This window comes from Lontra canadensis, unplaced genomic scaffold, assembly GCF_010015895.1.
Source record: "Lontra canadensis isolate GAN:19392208 unplaced genomic scaffold, GSC_riverotter_1.0 scaffold243, whole genome shotgun sequence".
Classification (NCBI taxonomy): domain Eukaryota; kingdom Metazoa; phylum Chordata; class Mammalia; order Carnivora; family Mustelidae; genus Lontra; species Lontra canadensis.
In genome coordinates, this window is record NW_022631237.1 from 63,853 (window position 1) to 88,592 (window position 24,740).

The 24,740-nt window shown below is 36.3% G+C and overlaps 1 protein-coding gene across 1 annotated transcript; it reads right to left on the reverse strand.

Moving 5' to 3' along the window:
* Positions 1-1,726: 1,726 nt before the first annotated feature.
* Positions 1,727-2,643, reverse strand: LOC116862445 (trafficking protein particle complex subunit 13-like). Its single transcript, XM_032849727.1, has one exon. It carries the CDS (start codon positions 2,609-2,611, stop codon positions 1,847-1,849), a length of 765 nt encoding a protein of 254 aa, XP_032705618.1. The 5' UTR covers positions 2,612-2,643; the 3' UTR covers positions 1,727-1,846.
* Between the last annotated feature and the right edge of the window lie 22,097 nt (positions 2,644-24,740).

Below are 24,740 nucleotides of genomic sequence, written 5' to 3' on the forward strand. Positions count from 1 at the left end.
GCTCTGTTCTTCTCCCAAACTGAGTCTTCACACTTACTACCCTCTTCAATGTGGCCTTTTCTCTATTTTTATTTATGTAGTTTCTTGTGTCAGTCTTCAGGTCAATTTCTGGGGTATTCTCAATGATTTGGTAGTTATCTAGTTGTGTTCATGGAGTGAGGTGAGCCTAGGGTCCTCCTACTCCACTGCCGTCTTTCAACCTTTCCACTTAGACCCTGTTTTTTATCTTGCCTTTTATTTATTTTTATTTTATTATGTTCATTACCATACAGTACATTGTTAGGTTTTGATGTAGAGTTTCATAATTCATTGCTTGCATATAACACCCAGTGCTCCATGCAATACATGCCCTCCTTAATAACCATCACTGGGCTAACCCATCCACCCCCCCCTCCCTTCTAAAACCTTCAGTTTGTTTCCTGGAGTCTGGAGTCTCTCATGGTTCCTCTCCCTCTCTGATTTCCTCCCTTCATTTTTCCCTTCCTTCTCCTAATGTTCTCCATACTATTCCTTATGTTTCACATATAAGTGAAACCATATGATAATCGTCTTTCTCTATTTGACTTATTTCATGTAGCATAATCCCCTCCAGTTCCATCCATGTCAATGCAAGTGATGGGTATTCATCCTTTCGGATGGCTGAGTAATATTCCATTGTATATATGGACCACATCTTCTTTATCCATTCATCTATTGAAGGGCATCTTGGCTCCTTCCAGTTTGGCTATTGTGGACATTGCTGCTATGAACATTGCAGTGCATGTGGCCCTTCTTTTCACTACATCTGTATCTTTGGGGTAAATAAATGGATCTTATATTTTCAAAAGTTAATGATTAGCTAATGTCTGAGATTATTTTACTTTTCTAAAGAAAAAACCGATATTTGAGTAGAAGATAGGATAATTTTTTAAAGATAGCAATACAATTTTTTTATTACACACCTCTTTATCATACCAACCTTGACTGGATCTAATTCTTTAGATCTGTGTTTTGTGGGAGACAGAGGGGGGAGGAAATCTTTGTTCCTGCCCTTACTGAAGTGGCCATTTTTGTTCAGAGTTCCAGATATCATCCCTAAATTTGCAAATCTATTAAATCCACTTAAAGAAGTGGCACATTTTAAGTGTAAGAACAAACTGCCTAATCTAAGTAGTATTCACAAGGGCCCTTCAGGAATAACAACTGATGAAAACAGTTCATAAAATTTTTCTAAGACAAGTAAAAGAAAAAAAGCCAGTTCAGCATGTCACATAAATGCAAGCTCTGATAATCTGGAATACAATTTTAAAAGATTATCTTTTTTAATTTGTTTTTTTTATGTTCAGTTTGTCACTGTATCATTAGTTTTTGATGTAGTGTTCAATGATTCATTAGTTACGTATAACACCCAGTGCTCTTCACAGCACATGACTTCCTCAATACCCATCAAGTAGCAAATGTCAAAATGTTTAAATAATGAGAGTCATCCTGAATTATACTAAGCACTGTCATTGATAGTTACTTCTCTATTGACCAAAAAGGAGAGGAAAAAATAAAATAGGGTAGGTTGAAATCTGACAAATAAGCCATAATAATTATTTAAATTATCAATATCAATATACCACTAAGATTTTAGATTTTCAATGCCAGCTTTACTAAAACAAGAAATGTTAGAGACTACTTAATTGAAGGTGAAAATCAATAGATTGTTCTTTTTGAAATCAACAAATGGTTAGTTTCACAGGCATTCACAGTCTCAAAGGAATTAAATGAAAATAATCCATATGTTTGCTATTAGTTTATCATTTTGATGCTGAAAAATGTATGTAAAACTTCTCTAGGGAAAGCATAACACTAGAGATTTTCTTCAGTTTTTCATTTTAACCATGGATGGTATTACACAGACCTTTGCAAGGTCATCACAGACATACGTTTTTTTTAATACTTTGTCTGTTATCTTTATGCTAGAGATGACTTGCAGGCCCAGTTTCAAGGACAGTAGTGTCAGGGTGAAGCAGAGAGATGAACCTGGGGGAAGCTGTCCAAGATGTTTTCCTGAATTTCCACACCAACGAATAGAATCTGTATCATATGTCTTCAAAACCAATTTCATTTTCCTACCACTACAGTTCATTATTTTACAGGTAATATGAAAAGGCTCTTCTATAATTACAGTATCAGGGATTTTTTCCAAAGACAGCTTCATGTTTCCATAAACTGGAGCTTCTCTTTCAAGCTGGATTGTCTGTAGCATTGCCATTTCACCTAGATTTCTCTTCCAGATTATATCCAATTTTCCCATTTCTGTTAGTCCCCTAATGATACCAGCTTTCTCTGAAAATTCCTGTTTAAGCTTAAGGTAGTACAAATACTGGCGTTCTTCCATTGACTGTAAAAATGTTCTTGTTCCAAAGGTACACTCATCTTCACCAGCCTGATTGATGGTATTTAATTCTGTCCCAGTGTACATTTCAGGTAGGTTTAATGAAACTTTTTGTATAAAGACAGTTGAAGATGAAATATTCTGAATTTGGACTTCAAGAAATAAGTCACTCTTCTCTGAATTATAAAACTTAGTTTTAACTTCCAATGGTGGGAGGAAAGGAAATAAGCACAGTTTACTAAAAAACATCTTTCCTCTACACGATTTGCATAGAAACTGAACCTGCAGGTATGACTCTTCCAATGTCTTTACTTTGTCATGAATGACATCATCAATACAACAATTGGATGGATGTTCTGTCATGGTAGTCATGACGACCAAAAGATGTAAAGGCTGAATGCTTGTCTGAAAATCAGTATTTTCAATATGATTTTTGCAACTTAATTGCAATCATTGGGAAGTCCCACATAAATGGAATTTTTCCTCTCAAAATGTAGTTCTACAAATTTATGATAAAGACAACATTTCTCCCAAACATTGACCTTTCTCTAACCAGTCATGGGTTGGTTAGAGAAATTACCAGGTAAGTTGCTATATTCACATGTAACTGGAAAGTTAGTGAATGAAATATGCTTAATAGATAGCACCACTTTGAGTGTCATAAAAATCTGTCTGGGTGGACTCTCTTCCATTTTGACCACAATTTTGCCCCGTTGTTTTAATAAAGCACTAGAGTTAGTTTGAGTCAGGTATGGTGAGATGACAGATATGGAGATAGATAACTAATTTTGAATGAAGAGTTTTTTTACTCACAATCCCCAAGAAAAGGTGGCATGATGTGCCACACAGGGCTACATGAGGATGTACTAGGGTTGGTCAGAAGGCAAGAGTAAGAGAAAAACATGGGTACAAATCTTTATTGGGATTACTGTGAAAAGACAAAGCAGAATAAAGCAAGCTGACTAAAGTTGGTTAATTTGAATAGTGTCAGCAGGGTCCTGGCTGTGGGGACTTTCCCTAGTTGCCTGGTACCTGTTCCTGAGGTGGTATTAGGGCAAGGGGATAGTGGGTCAAACTGAGAGCTCCATTAAGGAGGTAGTTGGATGGTATGGGCTCTAGGCTGTTGTGTGAGAGGCATTCTTACAGAGGAGTCATATGTTATCTAGAGGAATTAGCTTGTCCTGTGAGGGGCAGTCTCTCCCAGGACAGCAAAGCCTCAAGATGTCAAAACACCATAAAACACTGATGATTTTTTTTTATGTGTGAGTAATATACTCACTGGATGTAGTCCCTGGGGTAAAACGGTACAGATAGGCTCAGAACAAATCAAGGACGCTGCACAGAGGAAAGGACCTAGTTTCCAAACAACTATTTAAGTCAGGTTTCAACATGAAAAGTAGAACTAGTAGCAATATAGATGGTGATCAATAGAGATAGAAATAGATATATAGATGATGCTGGATGATAGATAATTATAGGGATTTGGTTTACATAATGATGGGGGCTAACAATTCTTGTAATGTCTTCTCTGTATCTGATGCAAGTGTTTGAAACCTGCAGGACAGGCAGAAAGGGAAGATGATGAGAAGTTTGGAATCTCATGAACGCAAACTGAAGCCAACAGAATGGACTGAAACATATGTCCATTTTTAATGCCTCTGAGTTTGGTGGCAATAGTATACTGTAGAAGCCAGACCCCCTTGTGCTGGAGTTATACACACATAACTACCTCAGCTGCTGCTTCATCCTGAATTAAGTCAACAGAGAAGCAATAATGTGTTTATGTTACAACATGCCTGCTGCCTTCATTCCATCTCCAAAATCTTGGTAGAATCTTCCTTGTATCCCATCCTAACTGGAAATATACAACAAGTGGAATTCTGGGAAATGTTCAGCCTAGTAAAGCTGACATATTATAAAATCTATCAGTAAGCTCCATCCCTGCCACAATTGCCATTTTTCTCATGAGTCCATTGGAAATGTGAAGCATGACCAGTAAAGGAGCCTAACATATCTACAGAATAGGGCAACTTAACCACCTGAGTAGTAAAATCCTTCTCTGCTAAAGTTACCCTTAATAGGCATTCGCATGAGCTAATATCTTCATATTATGAAGTTAATAATATGAACTAATATCTTCATATTCTGTGCTGATTTGGAGAGTTGCATCCACATTTCTCATCCCCAGACCTCCTCATCTCTGATTTTCCAATTGTGTTTCTTCCAAGTTCCAGACTATCCTGTCACACCACTGACCACAATTTACCAACTGCTATAGACTACTACCTCTGGCCATTTCTCCTTTTAGATAAAGTGAACAGCAGATGTACTGCTCACAGTTTTGTACATTGGGAGGATTTTTAGTGACTGTTGTCCATTTCACTGAGGTAGAAGGTGGCTGAATTTTTGTGAGATTTCCTGTCCCCCTCTGGTACATGTGTGTTAGCAAAGTGTCTATTGTAGGTATTACTTTCTGTTACAAGGTCCAATCAGCACAATACTATTAACTTAATGGACCAGCATGATGTCCTTTGGAAGAGAAAGACAGTCAAGGTCCCTGACTAAATTATGACATAGGTATGGAGATTTGATATATTCCTGAGTTAAGACAGTGAATTATATTGCTGGATTTACCAGCTCAAAGTAACTACTTCTGGTGGTCTTTACTAACAACTACAGTTCACCCTTGAACAACACAGGTTTGAATGGCATAGGTTCACTTATTTATGGATTAAGAAAAAAACAAGTGCAATACAGTACTATAAGCGTATTTTTCTTTCTTGTTATAATCTTAATGACATTTTATTTTATTTAGCTTATTTTACTGTAAGAATACAGTATATAATACATACACAAAATATGTGTTAATCAGCTCTTTATGTTATCTGTAAGTTTTCTGGTAAACATGCTATTAGAAATTATGTTTTGGGGAATTCAAAGGTTACATGAACAATTTTAACTTCATAGGGGTTAGGGCCCCAAACATTGCATTGTTCAAGGGTCAAATGTTTGGAGGAAAAAAAGCATTTTCCAGATTTTTAACTGCATACTAAGTTTAGGGGATGTATTAATTTGTTAAAATAATAACACTACATTTAGAATAGGAGCTGCACTTGGAGTCATCACTTGATTCAACTTACAAGATCTACTGTTATTATCCAAGACTCATCTGCCTTCTGTACCAGCCAAGTAGGCAAGCTGAATGGGAATGTGATAAGAATCACTAATTTGTCATGTTTCAAGTCTTTGACAGTACACTACAGTTGGCAATCCATCTAGGAATGTTGTATTTTTTTAGTTGACTATGTGTAGGTAGACACAGTAATAGGGCCTTCTACTTAGACTATCTTCCTATAATCTTCCTTGCTACGTAGGTCAGGAAACCATTATGGGGTGATGTCAGTAGCTGAGTGTGTTTATTCCAATTATGCATTCTGGATCTGGGGGAAATAACCACAAGGTGAGTTTTGTGGATCCACTAAGCCACAGGGAGATTGATCTGTGCCCAATATCTAGTGATGACTTGACCTCCATACGTCACTACTCTATGTGCTGTAGACTCACATTAAAATCTCCAAGAATTAGTGTCAGTTCAGAGCCAGTGTTCAGTAATCCCCTAAAAGTCTAATTAATTTTCTGTTCTCACTGCATAAACCCGTGATTAATGATCACATATCCCTTTGGGGAAGGTAGGCAGAAAGATTAACAGTATAATTATTTACAATGTAATAGAGTTTTTCCTCAATGGAACATGCCCTACCATTCTTTCAAAGGGGATTTGGGTCTATAAACTGGTTCCATTCTGCACATTTATCAAGGTATTATATCTCATTTGATGACTTTGTTCACTAAACCTAGATCACCCCTGCTCAGACAGATCAAATAAGAATTTCATAAGCTACCCATCTATTTCAGATTTTAGGACTCCATAATCACAATTACCCAATGCTGTAGGTCTCTGTAAGTTAGGCTACTCTGATTATTGATTTGACAGTGCTGTCAATTACACTAATCAGGCTTACTTTGTCTTTGGCAATTAAGCACTACAGCTTGGCCCCAGCTATCTAGGAATCTCATTATCCCTATCGAGATTAGGGATCCCTGTTTGATGGTGACAGTTTCCAGTGTAACATCTGAGCTACAGGAAATAGTAACTAGAGAGCTTTTCAAGGATGCTGAGGCTCCCCTCACAAATTTATTTCATACAATCATGGTGAAAGGTGTGTCCTTTGGACACTTCTGAAGTGGGCAAGCAGGTCTCATATGATAAATCCACTCTAACATCCAAACCTCCCTAATGTTTGGATTCTTTCCTCTTTGGTATACAAAGGCAGTTCTGGCTTTTCAACTTTATTTGATACAACTTTATACTACCATCACTACCATCATGATTCCACACACTTAAGACTCATTCTCACACATACTCCTCAAATAATTTTCTGGATAAATTGAAAATATAATGCCATTCCTTTAGTGTATATCACACATCTTCACAGGTCACACTTTGTACTTCATCCATTGGGTCCTACTGAGGCTTGAGTCTAATTATACAGGTCTAGAACCAAAGAGGAAGTGGTGGGAGTAGGTCCTGAGGAGAATTAGCAGTCCCTTCCAAGGCACCTACTTAAGCAGAGGTCATTACCACTTTTTCAGGTAAAGGGGAAATAACACAGGCAGGCAGGGATACATGTGTTGTTTTTGTTATGGTAAGCAGTTATACAGACATGAACAGGAGGGGAGAGAGGAGGGTAACAGATGGACAATTGCCAAGGACCACCTGGTTTCCACCCAGAGACTATCCCATCTCCTTTAGACCAACCACTTTTGCACTTAACACAGGCTGATAAATAGAAGATCAGGGCCACAGGGACTTTCCCAACTTTGGAACATGGGCATGTAGCTTGTCCACTAGTAACCTATTAGGCTGTTATAGTATTTTGCATTGTGGTTTGCCCACCCCCCACAACCTCTGTGGGTTGTACTCAGGTGGTCATGGGAAAATGACTAACACAAACTCTCATAAACGTTGGTGGGGAGGAAACAAAGGAGGATATGAGCATGGAGCAAAAATATCAAGATGGAAGGGAGATCAAATAAACTCCCTTGAAAAACACAATGAACCATGAGAGACTATGGACTCTGAAAAACAATCTGAAGGGTTTGAAGAGGTGGGGGTTTGGGAGGTTGGGGGAACCAGGTGGTGGGTATTAGAGAGGGCACGGATTGCATGGAGCACTGGGTGTGGTACAAAAACAATGAATACTGTTATGCTGAAAATAAATTTAAAAAAATGATTAATAAAAAAAAAGAAAGTGTTGTCACCCATCATTGGCTCAGCCTACTCTTCTGTCTGTGGAATGTACTGTTGCTTTTTGTTCAATGAAAACATTTGCTACTTTAACTCCCCATAGAGTCTCTCCACTTAATTCTTTCCTTTGAGAAGACAAAGACTGAAGAGTTCCACAACCCACCACTGGGTAACACTTCTACCAGTAAAAAGGGCTCAGCAGAATTGAGGGACTGAGGTCATTAACGTCACCACCTTCATTGAGATCTGTGCAGAAATCTCTGTTCTAAATCTCAAGATTCCATTCCTTTCCAATTAATTCCCTAATTTTAACAGAAGAGAACCTATGAACCAATTTGTATTGTAATTCAGCCATTCACACAATGACACTCTGAGTTTCATTTTCAGAAATTATAACCTTGCATCTACAAAAGAAAAAGGTTTCCTTCAGGGAAGACACAAAATTTTTCAGGTCACTTTTGTAGATTAGATTAGATTAGAATTGAAGCTCTCAGCTTTCTCTTTCCTCACTTTCACCAGTGCAGTTAGGAGCAACCAGTCAGCTTCATATACTATTCATTGTGACTAGAATATTTCAATGTAGTGAATACTTAGTCACTTAAAGTCATGCCTTCTATAGCTGTCTGATAACAGGTATCTAAAGTTGACAATTTGATGAACTCTTTACCATTGCTTGACATGGATTTCCAATGTGTTCCTTATCACTGAAAATAGAGGAATTAGTGCTTCTAAACAGATTAGAGAAACAATTCCAGAAAACCTAGCACTGGTTAAAAGACAGCGTCTTTAAGATTCTGTCCCTTTAGTTCAGCTTTCTTGTGTACTATCTACGTTACCAACCACATACATAACCAGTAGGGAATATATCAACCAGAGATACACATTAAGTAGTATATAAATATTCATATAAATGGAACCATTATACAGTGTGAGTTTTCACATACCTAAGGATACATATGCAGAGAAGTATATAAGCTAGTGTAAAATTTTGTTAACAAAATGGTAATGAATCATTCTCACAATTTATGTATATATTAGTATGTACAGACTCATGTGAGCATAGAGAAAATTTTGGAAAGATCCATCTAGGAAGAGAGTAGAGTAGGGATATAATCATAGCGAGGGAAGTTACAAATAAAATAAAGAGAAAAACCCATCAAGAATAGAAAAAATAGGGGCCCCTGGGTGGCTCAGTAGTTTAAGCCTCTGCCTTCAGCTCAGGTCATGATCTCAGGGTCCTGGGATCGAGCCCCGCATTGGGCTCTCTGCTCAGCAGTGATCCTGCTTCCCCTTCTCTCTCTGCCTGCTGCTCTGCCTACTTGTGATCTCTCTTTCTGTCAAATAAATAAATAAAGTCTTTTAAAAAATAGAAAAAAATAATTTATCATTAATATATACATAACAAGACATTTTACTGAAAAGGCACTAATATGGCTATGGTAGTCATCACGGGGAAGGAATCTCAGGTGATTATTATATTTGTTTCCATATAATGTTCCCTATTATCTAATTTTTTCAAGTTTTTACCTAAATTCCCATTAATAAACATATATTGTAATATTAGTTTTGGGTCTAGAATTCAGGAACTCATCACCTACATCCAACATGTAGTGTTCATCACAAGTGCTCTCCTTAATACCCTGGTGGGTATCAACTTGTCCTGCCACCCACCTCCCTTCCAGCAACACTCTTTGCTCTCTATACTTAAGAGTCTGTTTCCTGGCTGGCCTCTCTTTCCCCCACTATGTTCATCTGTTTTAATTCTTAAATTCTACATATGAATGAAATCATATGGTATTTGTCTTTCTCTGACTGACATGTTTCACGCAGTGTAATACTCTCTAGTTCCATCCACACCCTTGCAAATGACAAGATTTCATTCTTTCTTTTTGATGGCTGGGTTACATTCTATCTATCTATCTATCTATCTATCATCTATCATCTATCTATATCTATATAGATATAGATATATATAGATAACATATATATTATATATAATTTGTTATATATAATATATAATAAAATATAATATTATATATATACACACACACACACATCCCATATATACACATTCCATACATACACACACATGCACACATACCACATCTTCTTTATCTATTCATCAGTTGATGGGCATTTGGGCTCTTTTCATAATTTGGCTGTTGTTGATAATGCTGACATAAATGTTGTGGTGCATGTAACTCTTTGAATCAGTATTTTTGTATCCTTTGGGTAAATACAGGCTAATGCTATTGCTGGATCATAGTGTAGTTCCCTTTTTAACTTTTTGGGGAGCCTCCATACTGTTTTCCATGTTAGCTGCCCAAGTTTGCATACCCACTAACAGTATAAGAGGTTTCCCCTTTCTCTACATCTTCACCAACACCAACACCTTGTTGTTTCCTGTGTTGTTAATGTTAGCCATTCTGACGGGTGTAAAGTGGTATCTCATTGTGGTTTTGATTTGTAGTTCTCTGATGATTAGTGATGCTGAGCAGCTTTTCCTGTGTCTGTTAGCCATGTGTATGACTTCTTTAGAAACATGTCTATTCATTTCTTCTACCCATTTTTAACTGGATTATTTGTTTTTGCATGTTCAGCTTGAAAAATTCTTTATAGATTTTGGATACTAACCCCTTATCAGATATGTCATTTGCAAATATCTCCTCCCATTCCTTAGATTGCCTTTTAGTTTTGTTGATTGTTTCCTTTGCTGTGCGGAAGTTTTTTTCTTGATGGAGTCTCAACAGTTCATTTTTGCTTTTGTTTCCCTTGACTCAGGAGATTTATCTAGTGAGAAGTTGCTACAGATGAGGGCAAAGAGGTTGCTGTCTGTGTTATCCTCTAGGATTATGGTAGTTTCCTGTATCCCATTTAGGTCTTTCATCCATTTTGAATTTATTTTTGTGTATGGTGTAAGAAATTGGTCCACTTTCATTCTTTTGCATGTTGCTATCCAGTTTTTCCAACACCTTTTGTTGAAGAGACTCTCTATTTTCCATTGGATAATACTTCCTGCTTTGCTGCAGATTAGTTGATCATATAGTTGTGGGTCCATTTCTGTTTTTTCTATTCTGTTCCATTGACCTATATATCTGTTTTTGTGCACTATCATGCTGTCTTGATCAGTGCAGTTTTGTAGTATAACTTGAAGTCCAGAATTGTGATGCCTGCTTGCTTTCTTTTGCAAGATTGCTTTGGCTATTTGGGGTCTTTTGTGGTTCCATATACATTTTAGGACTATTTGTTGTAGCTCTTAGAAAACAGTAGCTGGTGGTATTTTGATAGGGATTGCATTAAATGTGTAGATTGCTTTGGGTAGTACAAATATTTTAACAATATTTGTTATTCTAATCCATGAGCTTGGAACATTTTTTCCCTTTCTTTGTGTCATCTTCAATATCTTTCATCAGTATTTTATAGTTTTCAGAGTACAGGTCTTTTACCTGTTTGATTAGGTTTATTCCTAGGTATTTTATGGGTTTTGGTGCAATTGTAAATGAGATTGATTCTTTAACTTCTCCTTCTGCTGCATTATTATTGGTATATAGAAGTGCAACAGATTTCTATATGTTGATTTTGTATCCTGCATCTTTACTGAATTAGTCTGTCGGATCTAGTAATGTTTTGGTACATCCTGAGTCTCTCGAGTTTTCTATTTAGATATTCATGTCATCCACAAATAGTGAAAGTTTGACTTCTTTGCTGATTTAGATGCCTTTTATTTCTTTTTGTTGTCCAATTGCTTAGGCCAGGACTTTCAGTAATACATTAAAGGACAGTGGAGGGAGTGGATATCCCTATCTTGTTCTAATGGAACAATTTAAAACACAATAGAAATTAAAGTGTAGAAGGGAAAAGCAAGTGGTCAGGCACAAGGTCAGTTGTCTAGGTAAACAAGAGCTTTCTAAAAAGGGTAATTTCATGAATGGTGTAGCCTGGCTTTTTATCTAGTTGTGTAGCTGGCAATGTGTTTATTCAACATGAATGCTTTGAAGGGGCTGCTTCAGAAATCAAAAGCTTAATATCAGTCACTTACATTATAAACAAAAAAGCTCATTGGCAAGTTCTTACACTGCAATCCTCCCTGTGATGCTGAGGTCTCAGAGTTAATGGTGAGAACATTATCAGTTTGGATAGTAGACATGTTAAAATTCAGGGGTATGGCAAAATTTAAACAAGAAAGTTCATATCTAATTAGGTTATGATAACAAATCCTATAATAATTAAAAAGACAGTAGTCTAAAATACAGTCTATACCCATTGTCCCAAACTTGTAGGATACAATCATGACAATAGGTCAGTGATCTTAAAGGGATGTGTAAATCTACTTAACGACTTGGGCAACATTGTGGAATATTTTAACATATTGGGCTCTCTAGTGTAAATAGGTTTGAACTTGTCCTGAGAAAGAAACTTCTGAGACTTTTGCACAAGGGACAGGGTTTTATGTAGTCCTTGCACATGTTAGATTAAGATAGCTGATCATTGTTAACTATCCACAATTACCCAAGTTTGGGTGGCTAGGATCATTGTACCAGTGCTCAATGCAGTAAATCCTGATAAAACTGAGATGCCCGGGACTAAGGGAATTAAAATGGCTCTTTTGGGTTGGGTCAGTGTTAACCAGCTACAGTGGCAAATGCAGAACATTTGAGGTCAAGGGAGACAATTGCACATTGTAATAGATTACCTTGGAGAAGCCAATCAGAGGGCTAGGGGAGAAAATAATGCATGATGTGAAAGCCTTGCAATGTAGGCCTGCAATAAAATATAAATGCAGAGGTTCTCATGTAAAGCATTCATCAGAACCTCCAGCAAGAAACCCAGGAATTTGTACACATTTATTAGATAATCCTGCTATACCAGACCTGGTGATGTGGTTAAAATGGTCTGCAGGCCAAGAGCTGCTTGTGCCTCCAAAATGAGTCCTTGAGGAGCTATTGGGGCAAAAAAAATTCATGGAGCATCTAAATGAAGGAAAACTGGGGACAAAGACATTGTTGCTAATTTGTATTGGTTCAAATTGAATATATCAGCAATTAAACATTTAAGGTGGAGTACAGGTGATTAGAAAGCAAATGACTAATCCAGCAATTTCTGATTCCCAGTGTGTGGGTAGATCTCCAGCCCACTGGATAAAAATATTGACAGTTTGTGAAGTGTCTTGCCGGTGTTGTAGAAGGAAAAGAGAAGTGAAATGTGTTGTAAGAAGTTATAATATTGATGGGAAGAATCATGATGGAATAAATTATAATAGTGTCAAAGGAAACTGTGCCAATGGCTTGAAGTGGCCAGAAGTATTGGTCAGGAATTCCAATGTAAGCACACACAAATTGAAGGTGAAAGGGAGGAGGTGAGGGCAAACAGACTAACTGAGTAATATTTGTAGGCAAGGTAGCTGCCTGATTCTGAATGAATATTTTGGATGCAACAATGGGTAAATATGATACAGTCCTTCCCTGCAGTCTGGAAAAGGACATAATCACAGTCAGACAAGCCACTTACAATAAGGTATGCATCAGACAAATTTAGAAAAGTAGTATTCTACCTCCAATCAAAAGACATAGTGTGACTGAATGAATTAAAAAAAAAATATAACCCATCTATATGCTGCCTATGCAAGACTACACTCAGAACTCAAGACACACAGAGACTGAAAGTGAAGGAATGGAAAAAGACATTGCATGCAAATGGATGTGGAAAAAAAGCTAAGGTAGCAATACTTATATAAGAAAAATTGTAAAACAAAGATTGTAACAAGAGAGAAAGAGGGTCATTACATAATGATAAAGGGATCAATCCAAAAAGAGGCTATAATAATTGCCAATATCTATGCATCTAACATAAGACCACAATATTTTCAAGTGTACATAGAATATTCTTCAGGATATATCTCATGTTAGGCCACAAAACAAGTCTTAATGAAGTTATGAAGACTGAAATCACATCAGGCACCTTTTCCAAACAAAAATGCTATGAAATAAGAAATCAATTGCAAGAAAAATATGGAAAAAGGAAAAAAAAACACACTTGAGAGCTAAATAACATGCTACTCAACAACCAATGTATCAACGAAGAAACCGAAGAAGAAATAAAAACAATTCATGGGACAAATGACAACAAAAACACAATAGTTCAAAATCTTCAGGATACAACAAAAACAGTTCTGAGAGGGAAAATTATAGCAATAGAGGCCTACCTTAAGAAACAGGAACAATCTCAAATAAATAATCTAAAATTACACCTAGGGGCACCTCGGTAGCTCTGCTGGTTAAACATCTAACTTTTGTTTCTGGCTCAGGTCATGATTTTAGGGTTGTGAGATTGGGCCCAGCGTTAGGCTCCATGCTGAGCATGGAGCTTGATTAAGGTGCTCTCTATCCCTCTCCCTATGTCCCTCCCCGCTCTCTCTGTCTCATTATCTCCCCTTCTAAAAATAAAACAAGATAAAATAAAATAAAATTATACCTAAAGGAACTAGAAAAAGAAGAACAAAAGCCAAAGCCAGCAGAAAAAAGGAAATAATAAATATTAAAGAAAAAAATAAATGAAGTAGAGACTAAAAAATAGAAAAGATCAATGAAACCAAGAGCTAGCTCTTTGAAAACATAATAAAGAATTGGTAAGCCCTTATCAGAACTCATGAAGAAAAAAGAGAAGACCTTAAATAAATAAAATCAGAAATGAAGGAGGATGAGTAACAACACCACAGAAATACAAAGAATTACAAGAGAATACTATGGAAAATTACATGGTTTTTTTTTTTAATTTAAATTTTTTTTTCAGTGTTCCAAAATTCATTGTTTATGCACCACACCCAGTGTTCCATGCAATACATGCTCTCCACAGTACCTACACCAGGCTCACCCCCACCCCTCCAAAACCCTCAATTTGTCTCTCAGAGTCCACACTCTCTCATGGTTTGTCTCCCCATCCAATTTCCCCCAACTCACTTCTCCTCTCCATCTCCCAATATCCTCCGTGTTTTTCCTTATGCTCCAGGAGTAAGTGATACCATATAATTGACTCTCTCTGCTTGACTTAGTTCACTCAGCATAATCTCTTCCAGTCCCATCCATGTTGATACAGAAGTTGAGTATTCATCCTTTCTGATGATGGAGGAATAATACTCCATTGTATATATGGACCATATCTTCTTTATCTATTAGTCTGTTGAAGGGCATCTTGGCTCTTTCCACAGTTGGGCCACTGTGGCCATTGCTGCTATGAACACTAGGGTACAGATGACCTTTCTTTTCACTACATCTGTATCTTTGGGGTAAATACTCAGTAGTGCAATTGCAGGGTCATAGGGTAGCTCTATTTTAAATTTCTTAAGGAATCTCCACACTGTTTTCCAAAGTGACTGCACCAACTTGCATTCCCACCAACAGTGTAAGAGGGTTCCCCTTTCTCCACAGCCTCTCCAACACTTGTTGTTTACTGTCTTGTTGATTTTGGCCATTCTGACTGGTGTAAGGTGGTATCTCAATGTGGTTTTGATTTGAATCTCCCTGGTGGCTAATGATGATGAACATTTTTTCATGTGTCTGTTAGCCATTTGTATGTCTTCATTGGAGAAGTGTCTGTTCATGTCTTCTGCCCATTTTTTGACATCATTATCTGTTTTGTGCATGCTGAGTTTGAGGAGGTCTTTATAGATCTTGGGTATCAGCCCTTTGTCTGTAGTGTCCTTTGCGAATATCTTCTCCCATTCCGTGGGTTGCCTCCTTGTTTTGTGGACTATTCTCTTTGCTGTGCAGAAGCTTTTGATCTTGATGAAGTTCCAAAAGTTCATTTTCGCTTTTGTTTCCGTTGCCTTTGGAGACATGTCTTGAAAGAAGTTGCTGTGGCCAATGTCAAAGAGGTTACTGCCTGTGTTCTCCTCTAGGATTTTGATAGATTCCTGCCCCACATTGAGGTCTTTTATCCATTTCAAGTTTATCTCTGTGGATGGTGTAAGTTAATGGTTGGAAAATTAGATGTTAACAATTTGGGCAACATACAGGAAATGAATGAACTTTTAGAAACACAAAATCTTCTCTATCTGAATCAGGAAGAAGTAAGAAATATTGAACAGATCAATGGTTAGTAATGAAATTGAATTTGTAATGAATCAAAAAACTCCCAATGAACAAAAGTGCAGGAACAGGGGCACCTGGGTGGCTCAGTGGGTTAAAGCCTCTGCCTTCAGCTCAGGTCATGATCCCAGGGTCCTGGGATCGAGCCCCGCATTGGGCTCTCTGCTCCGTGGGAAGCCTGCTTCCTCCCCTCTCTCTCTGCCTGCCTCTCTGCCTGCTTGTGATTTCTCTATCTCTGTCAAATAAATAATAAAAAAAAATCTTAAAAAAAAGTGCAGGAACAGATGGCTTCATGGGTGAATTCTAAACAAACATTTACAGAAGAGTTAATTCCTCTTTTTCTGGAACTATTTCAAAAAATTAGAAGAGGACGAAAAAGTTCCAAATTTATTCTATAAGACCAGAATCACTCATATACCATAGACACTACAAAAAAAAAAATAAATTTACAAGGCAATATCACTGATAAAAAACAAAATAAGATGATGGGCACCTGGTTGGCTCAATCAGTTAAACATCTACCCTCAGCTCAGGTAATGATCTCACAGTGCTGGGATCAAGTCCCACATTGGGCTCTTTGCTCCATGGGGACCCTGCTTTTCCCTCTGCCTCTATTTCTGTCTCTCATGAATAAATAAATAAAATCTTTTAAAAAATTAAAAATAAAATAAGATGAAATCAGAGAGGGAGACAAATCACAAGAGGCTCTTGTTAAAAAGATTTTATTTGCCTGGTTTGGGGATCAAGGTATTGCTGGCTTTATAGAATGAGTTTGGAAATTTTCCTTCTGTTTCTATTTTTTTCAAATAGTTTCAGGAGAATAGGTATTATTTCTTTTTTGAATGTTTGGTAGAATTCCCCTGCGAAACCATCAGCTCCTGGATATTTTTTCTTGGGGAGGTTTTTGATCACTGATTCAACCTTGTTACTGATTATTCATCTATTCAGGTTGTCAATATCTTCCTGTATCAGTCTTGGTAAATTATAGGTTTCCAGGAAAGCATCCATTTCTTCCAAGTTGCTTAATTTATTTACCTATAGTTATTGATAATAATCTCTGGTAACTGTTTCTATTTCCTTGGTGTTAGTTGTGATCTCTCCCCCTTTTATTCATAATTTTTAAAATTTGGCTCCTTTCTCTTTTCTTTAGTCTAAGTCTGGCTAGTGGTTTACTGATCTTATTCATTCTTTCAAAGAACAAGTTTCTAGTTTCATTGACCCCATCAAAAAGGAGAATTACAGACCAATATCCCTGATGAATATAGATGCCAAAATTCTCAACAAGATCCTAGCTAATAGGATCCAACTGTACATTAAAAGGTTTATCCATCATGACCATGTGGGATTTATCCCTGGGTAATGGGCTGCAAGGGTGCTTCAACATTTGCAAATCAATCAATGTGATAAAGCAAATCAATAAGAGAAGAGAGAAGAACCACATGGTCCTCTCAAATGATGCAGAAAAGGCATTTGACAAAATCTTTTCCTGATTAAAACTCTTCAGAGTGTAGGAAGATGGGACACTTCCAATTTCATAAAATCCATCTATGAAAAGCCCACAGTGAACATCATTCTCCATAGAGAAAAGCTGAGGGCCATCCCCTTAAGATCAGGAACACAACAAGGATGCCCGCTCTCACCACTGTTTTTCAACATAGTACTAGAAGTCCTAGCAAGAGCAATCAGACAACAAAAAGAAATAAAAGGTATTCAAACTGACAAAGAAGAAGTCAAACCCTCTCTTCTCAGATGACGTGATAGTTTATATGAAAAATCCAAAAGATTCCATTCCCAAATTACTAGAACTCATATAGCAATTAAGTAATATGATAGGATACAAAATCAATGCACAGAAATCAGTTGCTTTCCTATACACTAACAATTTAATTGTAGAAAGAGAAATTAGGGGATCAATTCCATTTACAATAGTACCAAAAACCATAAGATACGTTGGAATAAACCTCACCAAAAAAGTAAAGGATCTATACTCTAGAAACTAAAGAACACTTATGAAAGAAATCGGAGAAGACATAAAAAGATGGAAAAACATTCCATGCTCATTGATCAGAAGAATAAACATTGTTAAAATGTCTATACTTCCCAGAGCAATATATACTTTCAATGCTATCCTGATAAAAAAATACCAATGGCATTTTTCAAAGTGCTGGAACAAACAATCCTAACTTGTACAGAACCAGAAAAGACCCCCAAATCGCCAAGGAAATGTTGAAAAAGAAAAAGAAATCCTGATTTCAAGCTGTATTACAAAGGTGTGATCACCAAGACAGCATCGTACTGGCACAAAAACACATAGATCAATGGAACAGAATAGGGAGCCCAGATATGGACCCTCAACTTTATGGTCAACTAATCTTTGACAAAGCAAGAAAAAAAATAGCCAATGTAAAAAAGACAGCTTCTTCTCTGAATGGTGCTGTGAAAATTGGACAACTATATATGGAAGAATGAAACCAACCATTCTCTTACACCATACATAAAGATAGACTCAAAATGGATGAAAGACCTAAATGTGAGATAGGAATCCATCAAAATCCTAGAGGAGAACATAGGCAGTAACCTCTTCAACATTGGCCACAACATCCTCTTTCAAGACAGGTCTCCAAAGGCAAGGGGGAAAAAAAAGCATTAATTGATATGCAAACAACAAAGAGAAAGAAATCCAAGTATATCACTAACAAAAACCAGAAAACCATGAAAGACAGAGGAAAGGATCAGAGAAAAACTACAAAAACTACCACAAAACAAATTACAGAATGGCAATAAATGCATATTTATTAATACTTATTTTGAATGCAAATGGACTAAATGCTACAATCAAAAGACATAGGGTGACGGAATGGATAAAAAACCAAGACCTTTCTATATGCTTCTGGGTAGAGACTCATTTCAGACCTAAAGATTTCTGCAGATTGAAAGTGAAGGATTGAAGAACAATTTATTATGGCAATAGATGACCAAAGAAAGCCAGGGTAGTAATATTCATATCAGACCAACTAGACTTTAAAACAAGAGTGTAATAAGAGAGAAATAAGGACATTGCATAATAATAAAGGAGGAAATCCAATAAAAATATATAACAATGGTAAATATTTATGCACTCAACATGGGGGTACTCATATTGGGTACATACAACAGTTAATAAGAAACATAAAGGAACTAATTGGCAATAATACAATAATAGGGGACCTCAATAGTCCCTCTTACATTAATGGACAGAATGTCCAAACAGAAAATCAATAAGGAAAGAATGGCTCTGAATGATACATTAGACTAAGTGGATTTAACAGATATATTCAGAACATTCCATCCTAAAATGGCAGAATATACATTCTTTTCAATGGAACACACTCCAAAATACATCACATATTTACCCACAAAACAAACCTCAACAAATTTAAGAAGATCGAAATCATACTGTACCATGCATCTTCTTTGACCACAGCACTTTGAAACTAGAGGTTAACCACAAGAAAACATCTGGAAAGACAAGTACATGGAGGCTAAATAGCATGAAAATAAACAATGAATGCATCAACCAGATAATGAATAAATAAAAATGTACATGGAAATAAGTGCGAATGAAAACAACTGTCCAAAACTTTTTGGGTACAGCAAAAGCAGTTATAAGAGAGAAGTTTATAGCAGCACAGACCTATCTCAATAGACAGTAAAAATCTCAAATAAACAACCTAACTTTACATTTAAAAGGAATTAGAAAAATAAAAATGAAAAATCCCATAAAGTAGCAGAAGGAAAGAAATAATAAAGATTAGAGAAGAAATAAATGACATAGAAAATAAAAGAACAATAGAACAGATTAATGAAACCAGGAGCTTGTTCTTTGAAAAGATCAACAAAATTGATAAACCTCTCCCAGACTCATCAAACAGGCAAACAAGGAGAAAGGACTCAAATAAAATAAAAAATGAAAGAGGAGAGATAACAATCAACATTACAGAAATAAAAACAAATTTAAGAGAATATTATGAAATACTATATGCCAAAAATCAAACAATCTAGAAGAAATGAATAAATGCCTAGAAACCTATCAAATCTGAAGAAGGAAACAATAGAAAACTTGAACAGACAGAATACCCACAAGGAGATTTCATCAGTAATCAAAAAACTCCCAATTAACAATAGTCCAGAACCAGATGGCTTCACAGGAGAATTTCACTATTTAAAGAAGATATCTATTCCTCTCAAAATATTACAAAATAAAAGGAAAACTTCAAATTTCATTCCATAAGGCCAGTATAGTCCTGATACCAAAATCAAATAAAGACACCAGAAAAAAACAGAGAAGGAGAGTGAAAGATACAAGCTTGCAGTTGTGGAAAGAATAAGTCACGGGAATAAAAGGTACAGTGTAAGGAATATAGTCAATGATCATTTTTTAATATTTTTTTAAAATTTAAGTTAGTTAACATTTATTGCATAATTACTTTCAGGGTTGGAATTTAGTGATTTATCAGTTGCATATAACTCCCAGTGCTCATTACCTCAAGTACCCTCCTTAATGCCCATCACACAATTGCCGCAACACCTATCCACATTCCCTTCAGCAGCCTTGTTTGTATCCTATAGTTAAGACTCTTGGGCTTTGACTCCCTCTCTGTTTTTATTATTTGATTTATTTCATTTCAGTATTTTATTTTATTTTTTCCTCCCCTTTCCCTATCTTCATCACTTCTGTTTCTGAAATTCAATATGAGTGATGGCTGAGTAATATTCCATTGTATACATAAAGGACATCCACTTAATTCCATTCATCTGTTAAGGGACATCTGGGCTCTTTCCATAGTTTAGCTATTATGGACATTGCTGCCATAAACATTGGAGTACATGTGCCCCTTTGAATCACTACTTTTGTATGTTTCAGATAAATACCTAGTAATACAGTTGCTGGGTCATAGGGTAGTTCTATTTTTACTTTTTTAAGGAAACTTCATACTCCTTTCCAGAGTGACTGCACCAGTTTGCATTTCCACCAACATTGTAAGAGGGTTTCCCTTACTCTGAATCCTCACCAAAATCTGTTCTTTCTTGACCTGTTAATTTTAGCCTTTCTGACTGGTGTGATGTGATATCTCATTTGGCTTTGATTTGTATTTCCCTGATGATGAGTGTTGTTGAACTTTTTTTTTTTCATATAACTGTTAGCCATGTGTTTTTCTTCTTTGGAGAAATGTCTATTCATGTCCTCTGCCCATTTGTGACTGGGTTTTTTAGTTTGTTGGGTGTTGAGTTTGATGGATTTTTTTAATAGATTTTGGATACTAGCCCTTAATCTGATATGTCATTTGTGATTATCTTCTTCAATTCTGTAGGTTGCTTTTTAGTTTTGTGGATTGTTTCCTTTGCTGTATGAAACTTTTTTAAATGATTTTATTTACTTGTCAGAGAGAGAGAGAAATCACAAGTAGACCAAGAGGCAGGCAGAGGCAGAGGGAGAAGCAGGTTCCCTGCCGAGCAAGGAACCCGATGTGGGACTCAATCCCAGGATGCTGGGATCATGACCTGAGCTGAAGGCAGCCGCTTAACTAACTGAGCCACCCAGGCGTCCCTGTATGAAACTTTTTTATCCTAATGATCCTAATTGCTCATTTTTTTATTTTGTTTCCCTTTCTTTGGAGATGTGTCTAGCAAAAACTTGCTGCTTTCAAGGTCAAAGAGGTTGCTGTGTTCTCTAGGATTTTGATGGATTTCTGTCTTATGCTTAGATCTTTCATCCATTTTGAATTTATTTTTTGTGTATGGTATAAGAAATTGTTCTAATTTCATTCTTCTGCATGTGGCTGTCCAGTTTTCCCACCAGCATCTGTTGAAGAGACTGTCCTTTTTCCATGGGATATTCTTGCCTGCTTTGTTGAAGATTCATTGACCATAGAGTTATGGGTCCATTTCTGAAATTCTGTTCTGTACCATTGATCAACGTGTTTGTTTTTGTGCCAGTACCATACTGCCTTGATGATTATAGCTTTGTAATATAGCTTGATGTCTGGAATAGTGATTCCTTCAGATCTAGTTTTCTTTTTCAACATTCCTTTGGCTATTCAGGCTCTTTTCTGTTTCCATACAAATTTGAGAATTGTTTGTTCCGGTTCTGTGAAAAAAGCTGGTATTATTTTGATAGGGATTGCATTGAATGTGCTGATTTCTTTGGGTAGCATAGACATTTTTACAATATTTGATAGACTATAGAATCTGGGAAACAACCTGAGGGTTTTAGAAGGGAAGAGGTTGGATGGATGGGTGAACCTGGTGATAGGTATTAAGGAGGGCATGGATTGCTTGGGGCACTGGGTGGTATAGGCAAGCAATGAATCATGGAACACTACATCAAAAACTAATGATGTACTGTATGGTGACTAACATAACATTTTTTAAAAAGTTAAAAGAAAAAAAAAACAATATTTGTTCTTCCAATCCATGAACACGGAATGTTTTTCCATCTTTTGTGTCTTCCTCACTTTCTTTCATAATTGTTCTATAGTGTTCAGGATACAGATCTTTCATCCCTTTGGTTAGGTTTATTCCTAGGTATCTTATGGATTTTGGTTCAAAGGTAAATGGGATTGATTCCTTGATTTCCCATTTTGCTGCTTCATTGTTAGTGTATATAAATGCAACAGACTTCTGTGCATTGATTTTATATCTTGCAACTTTGCAGAATTCCTTTTTCAGTTCTAGTAGTTTTTTTTGGTGGAGTCTTTTAGAATATCATGTCATTTGTGAAGAGTGAAAGCTTGCCTTTTCTTTCCCAGTTTGGATGCCCTTTCTTCCTTCCTTCCTTCCTTCCTTCCTTCCTTCCTTCCTTCCTTCCTTCCTTCCTTTTTCTTTCTTCCTTTCCTTTCTTTTTTAAGATTTTATTTATTTATGTGACAAAGAGAGAGATATCACAATTAGGCAGAGAGGCAGGTAGAGAGAGAGGGAGAAGTAGGCTCCCTGCCAAGCAGAGAGCCTGATGCAGGGCTCAATCCCAGGACTCTGGGATCATGACCTAAGCCTTAGGCAGAGGCTTAACCCACTGAGCCATCCAGGTGCCCCTGGATGCCTTTTCTTTCTTTTTGTTGTCTGACTGCAGAGGCTAGGATTTCCAGTACTATGTTGAACAACAGTGGTAAGAATAGACATCCCTGTTGTGTTCCTGACCTTAGGGGAAAGTTCCCAGTTTTTCCAAATTGAGAATGATATTACCTGTAGGTCTTTCATATATGGCCTTTTTGATCTCGAAGTATGTTCCCTCTATCCCTACTTTCTTGAGGTTTTTTTTTTTTCAAGAAAGGATGTTGTATTTTGTCAAATACATTTTCAACATCTATTGAGAGTATCATATTGTTCTTATCCTTTCTTTTATTAATGTGGTGTATCACACTGATTGATGTGTTGATGTTGAACCACCCCTGCAGCTCAGGAATAAATCCTACTTGTCAGTGATGAATAATCCTTTTAATGGTCTTTTGGATCTAATTAGCTAGTATCTTCTTGAGAATTTTTGTATCTGTGTTCATCAGGGATATTGGTCTGTAATTTTCCTTTTGTGCATATGTGTGGGGGGACACTGTGTGGTTTTGGGATCAAGGTAATGCTGGCCTTGTCAAAGGAGTTTGGAAGTTTTCCTTCCATTTTTTTTTTTTTTTGAACAGTTGGGAAAGGATGGCATTAATTCTTCTTTAAATGTTTGATAGAATTCCCCTGGGAAGTCATCTAGCCCTGGATTCTTCTTTGTTTAGAGATTTTTGTTTAGTGATTCAATTTCTTTGCTGGTTACAGTCTGTTCAGATTTCCTACTTCTTCCTGTTTAGGCTTTGGTAATTTATATATTTCTAGGCATTTTTCATTTGTTCCAGATTGCCTAATTTATTGGTATACAATTGCACACAGTATTCTCTTATAATTGTTTGTGTTTCTTTGGTGTTGGTTGTGATTTCTCCTTTCTCATTCATGATTTTATTTTGGGGGGTCCTTTCTCTTTTCTTTTTGATAAGTTTGGCCAGGGGTTTATCAATCTGGTTAATTCTTTCAAAGAACTAGCTCTTAGTTTCATTGATCTGTTCTGCTTTTTTAAAAAAAATTCTATATTATTGATTTCTGCTCTTATTTTATTTCCCTTCTGTTGCTGGATTTAGGTTTTACTTCTTGTTCTTTTCCCAGTTCTTTTGGTGTAAAGTTAGCTTGTGCATTTGACTTTTTTTGTTTCTTGAGAAAGTCCTATATTGCTATATACTTCCATTTTAGTACCTCCTTTGCTGCATCCCAATATTTCTGAATTGCGTTTTCATTTTCATCTGTTTCCATGTATTTTTAAAAAAATTACTCTTTAATTTCCTGGTCAATCCATTCATTCTTTAGTAGCATGTTCTTTAACATCCATGTATTTGAGGTCTTTCCAAATTGTCTCTTGTGATTGTGTTCAAGTTTTAAAGCATTGTGGTCTGAAAATATGCATAGTATAATTTTGATCTTTTTGTACCAGTTGAGATATGATTTGTAACCCAGTATGTGATCTATGTGAAGAATATTCCATGTTCACTGGAGAAGAATGTGTATTCTTTTGCTTTAGGATAAAATGCTTTGAATGTATCTGTTGAGGCCATCTGATTCAGTGTGTCATTCAAAGCTCTTGTTTCCTTGATCTTTTGCTTAGATGATCTTTCCATTGTTGTGAAGGGGGTGTTGAAATCCCCTACTATTATTGTATTATTATCAATGTGTTTTTAATTTTGTTATTAATTGGTTTATATAACTGGCAGCTCCCAAGTTAGGGCATAAATATTTACAATTGTTAGATCTTCTTGTCGGACAGACTCCTTTATTATGATATAGTGTCCTTTTTCATCTCTTATTATAGTATTTTTTAAATCTATGTTGTATGATATAAGGATGGTTACTCCAGCTTTTTTTATTATGTTATGTTAATCATCATACAATACATCATTAGCTTTTGATGTAGTGTTCCATG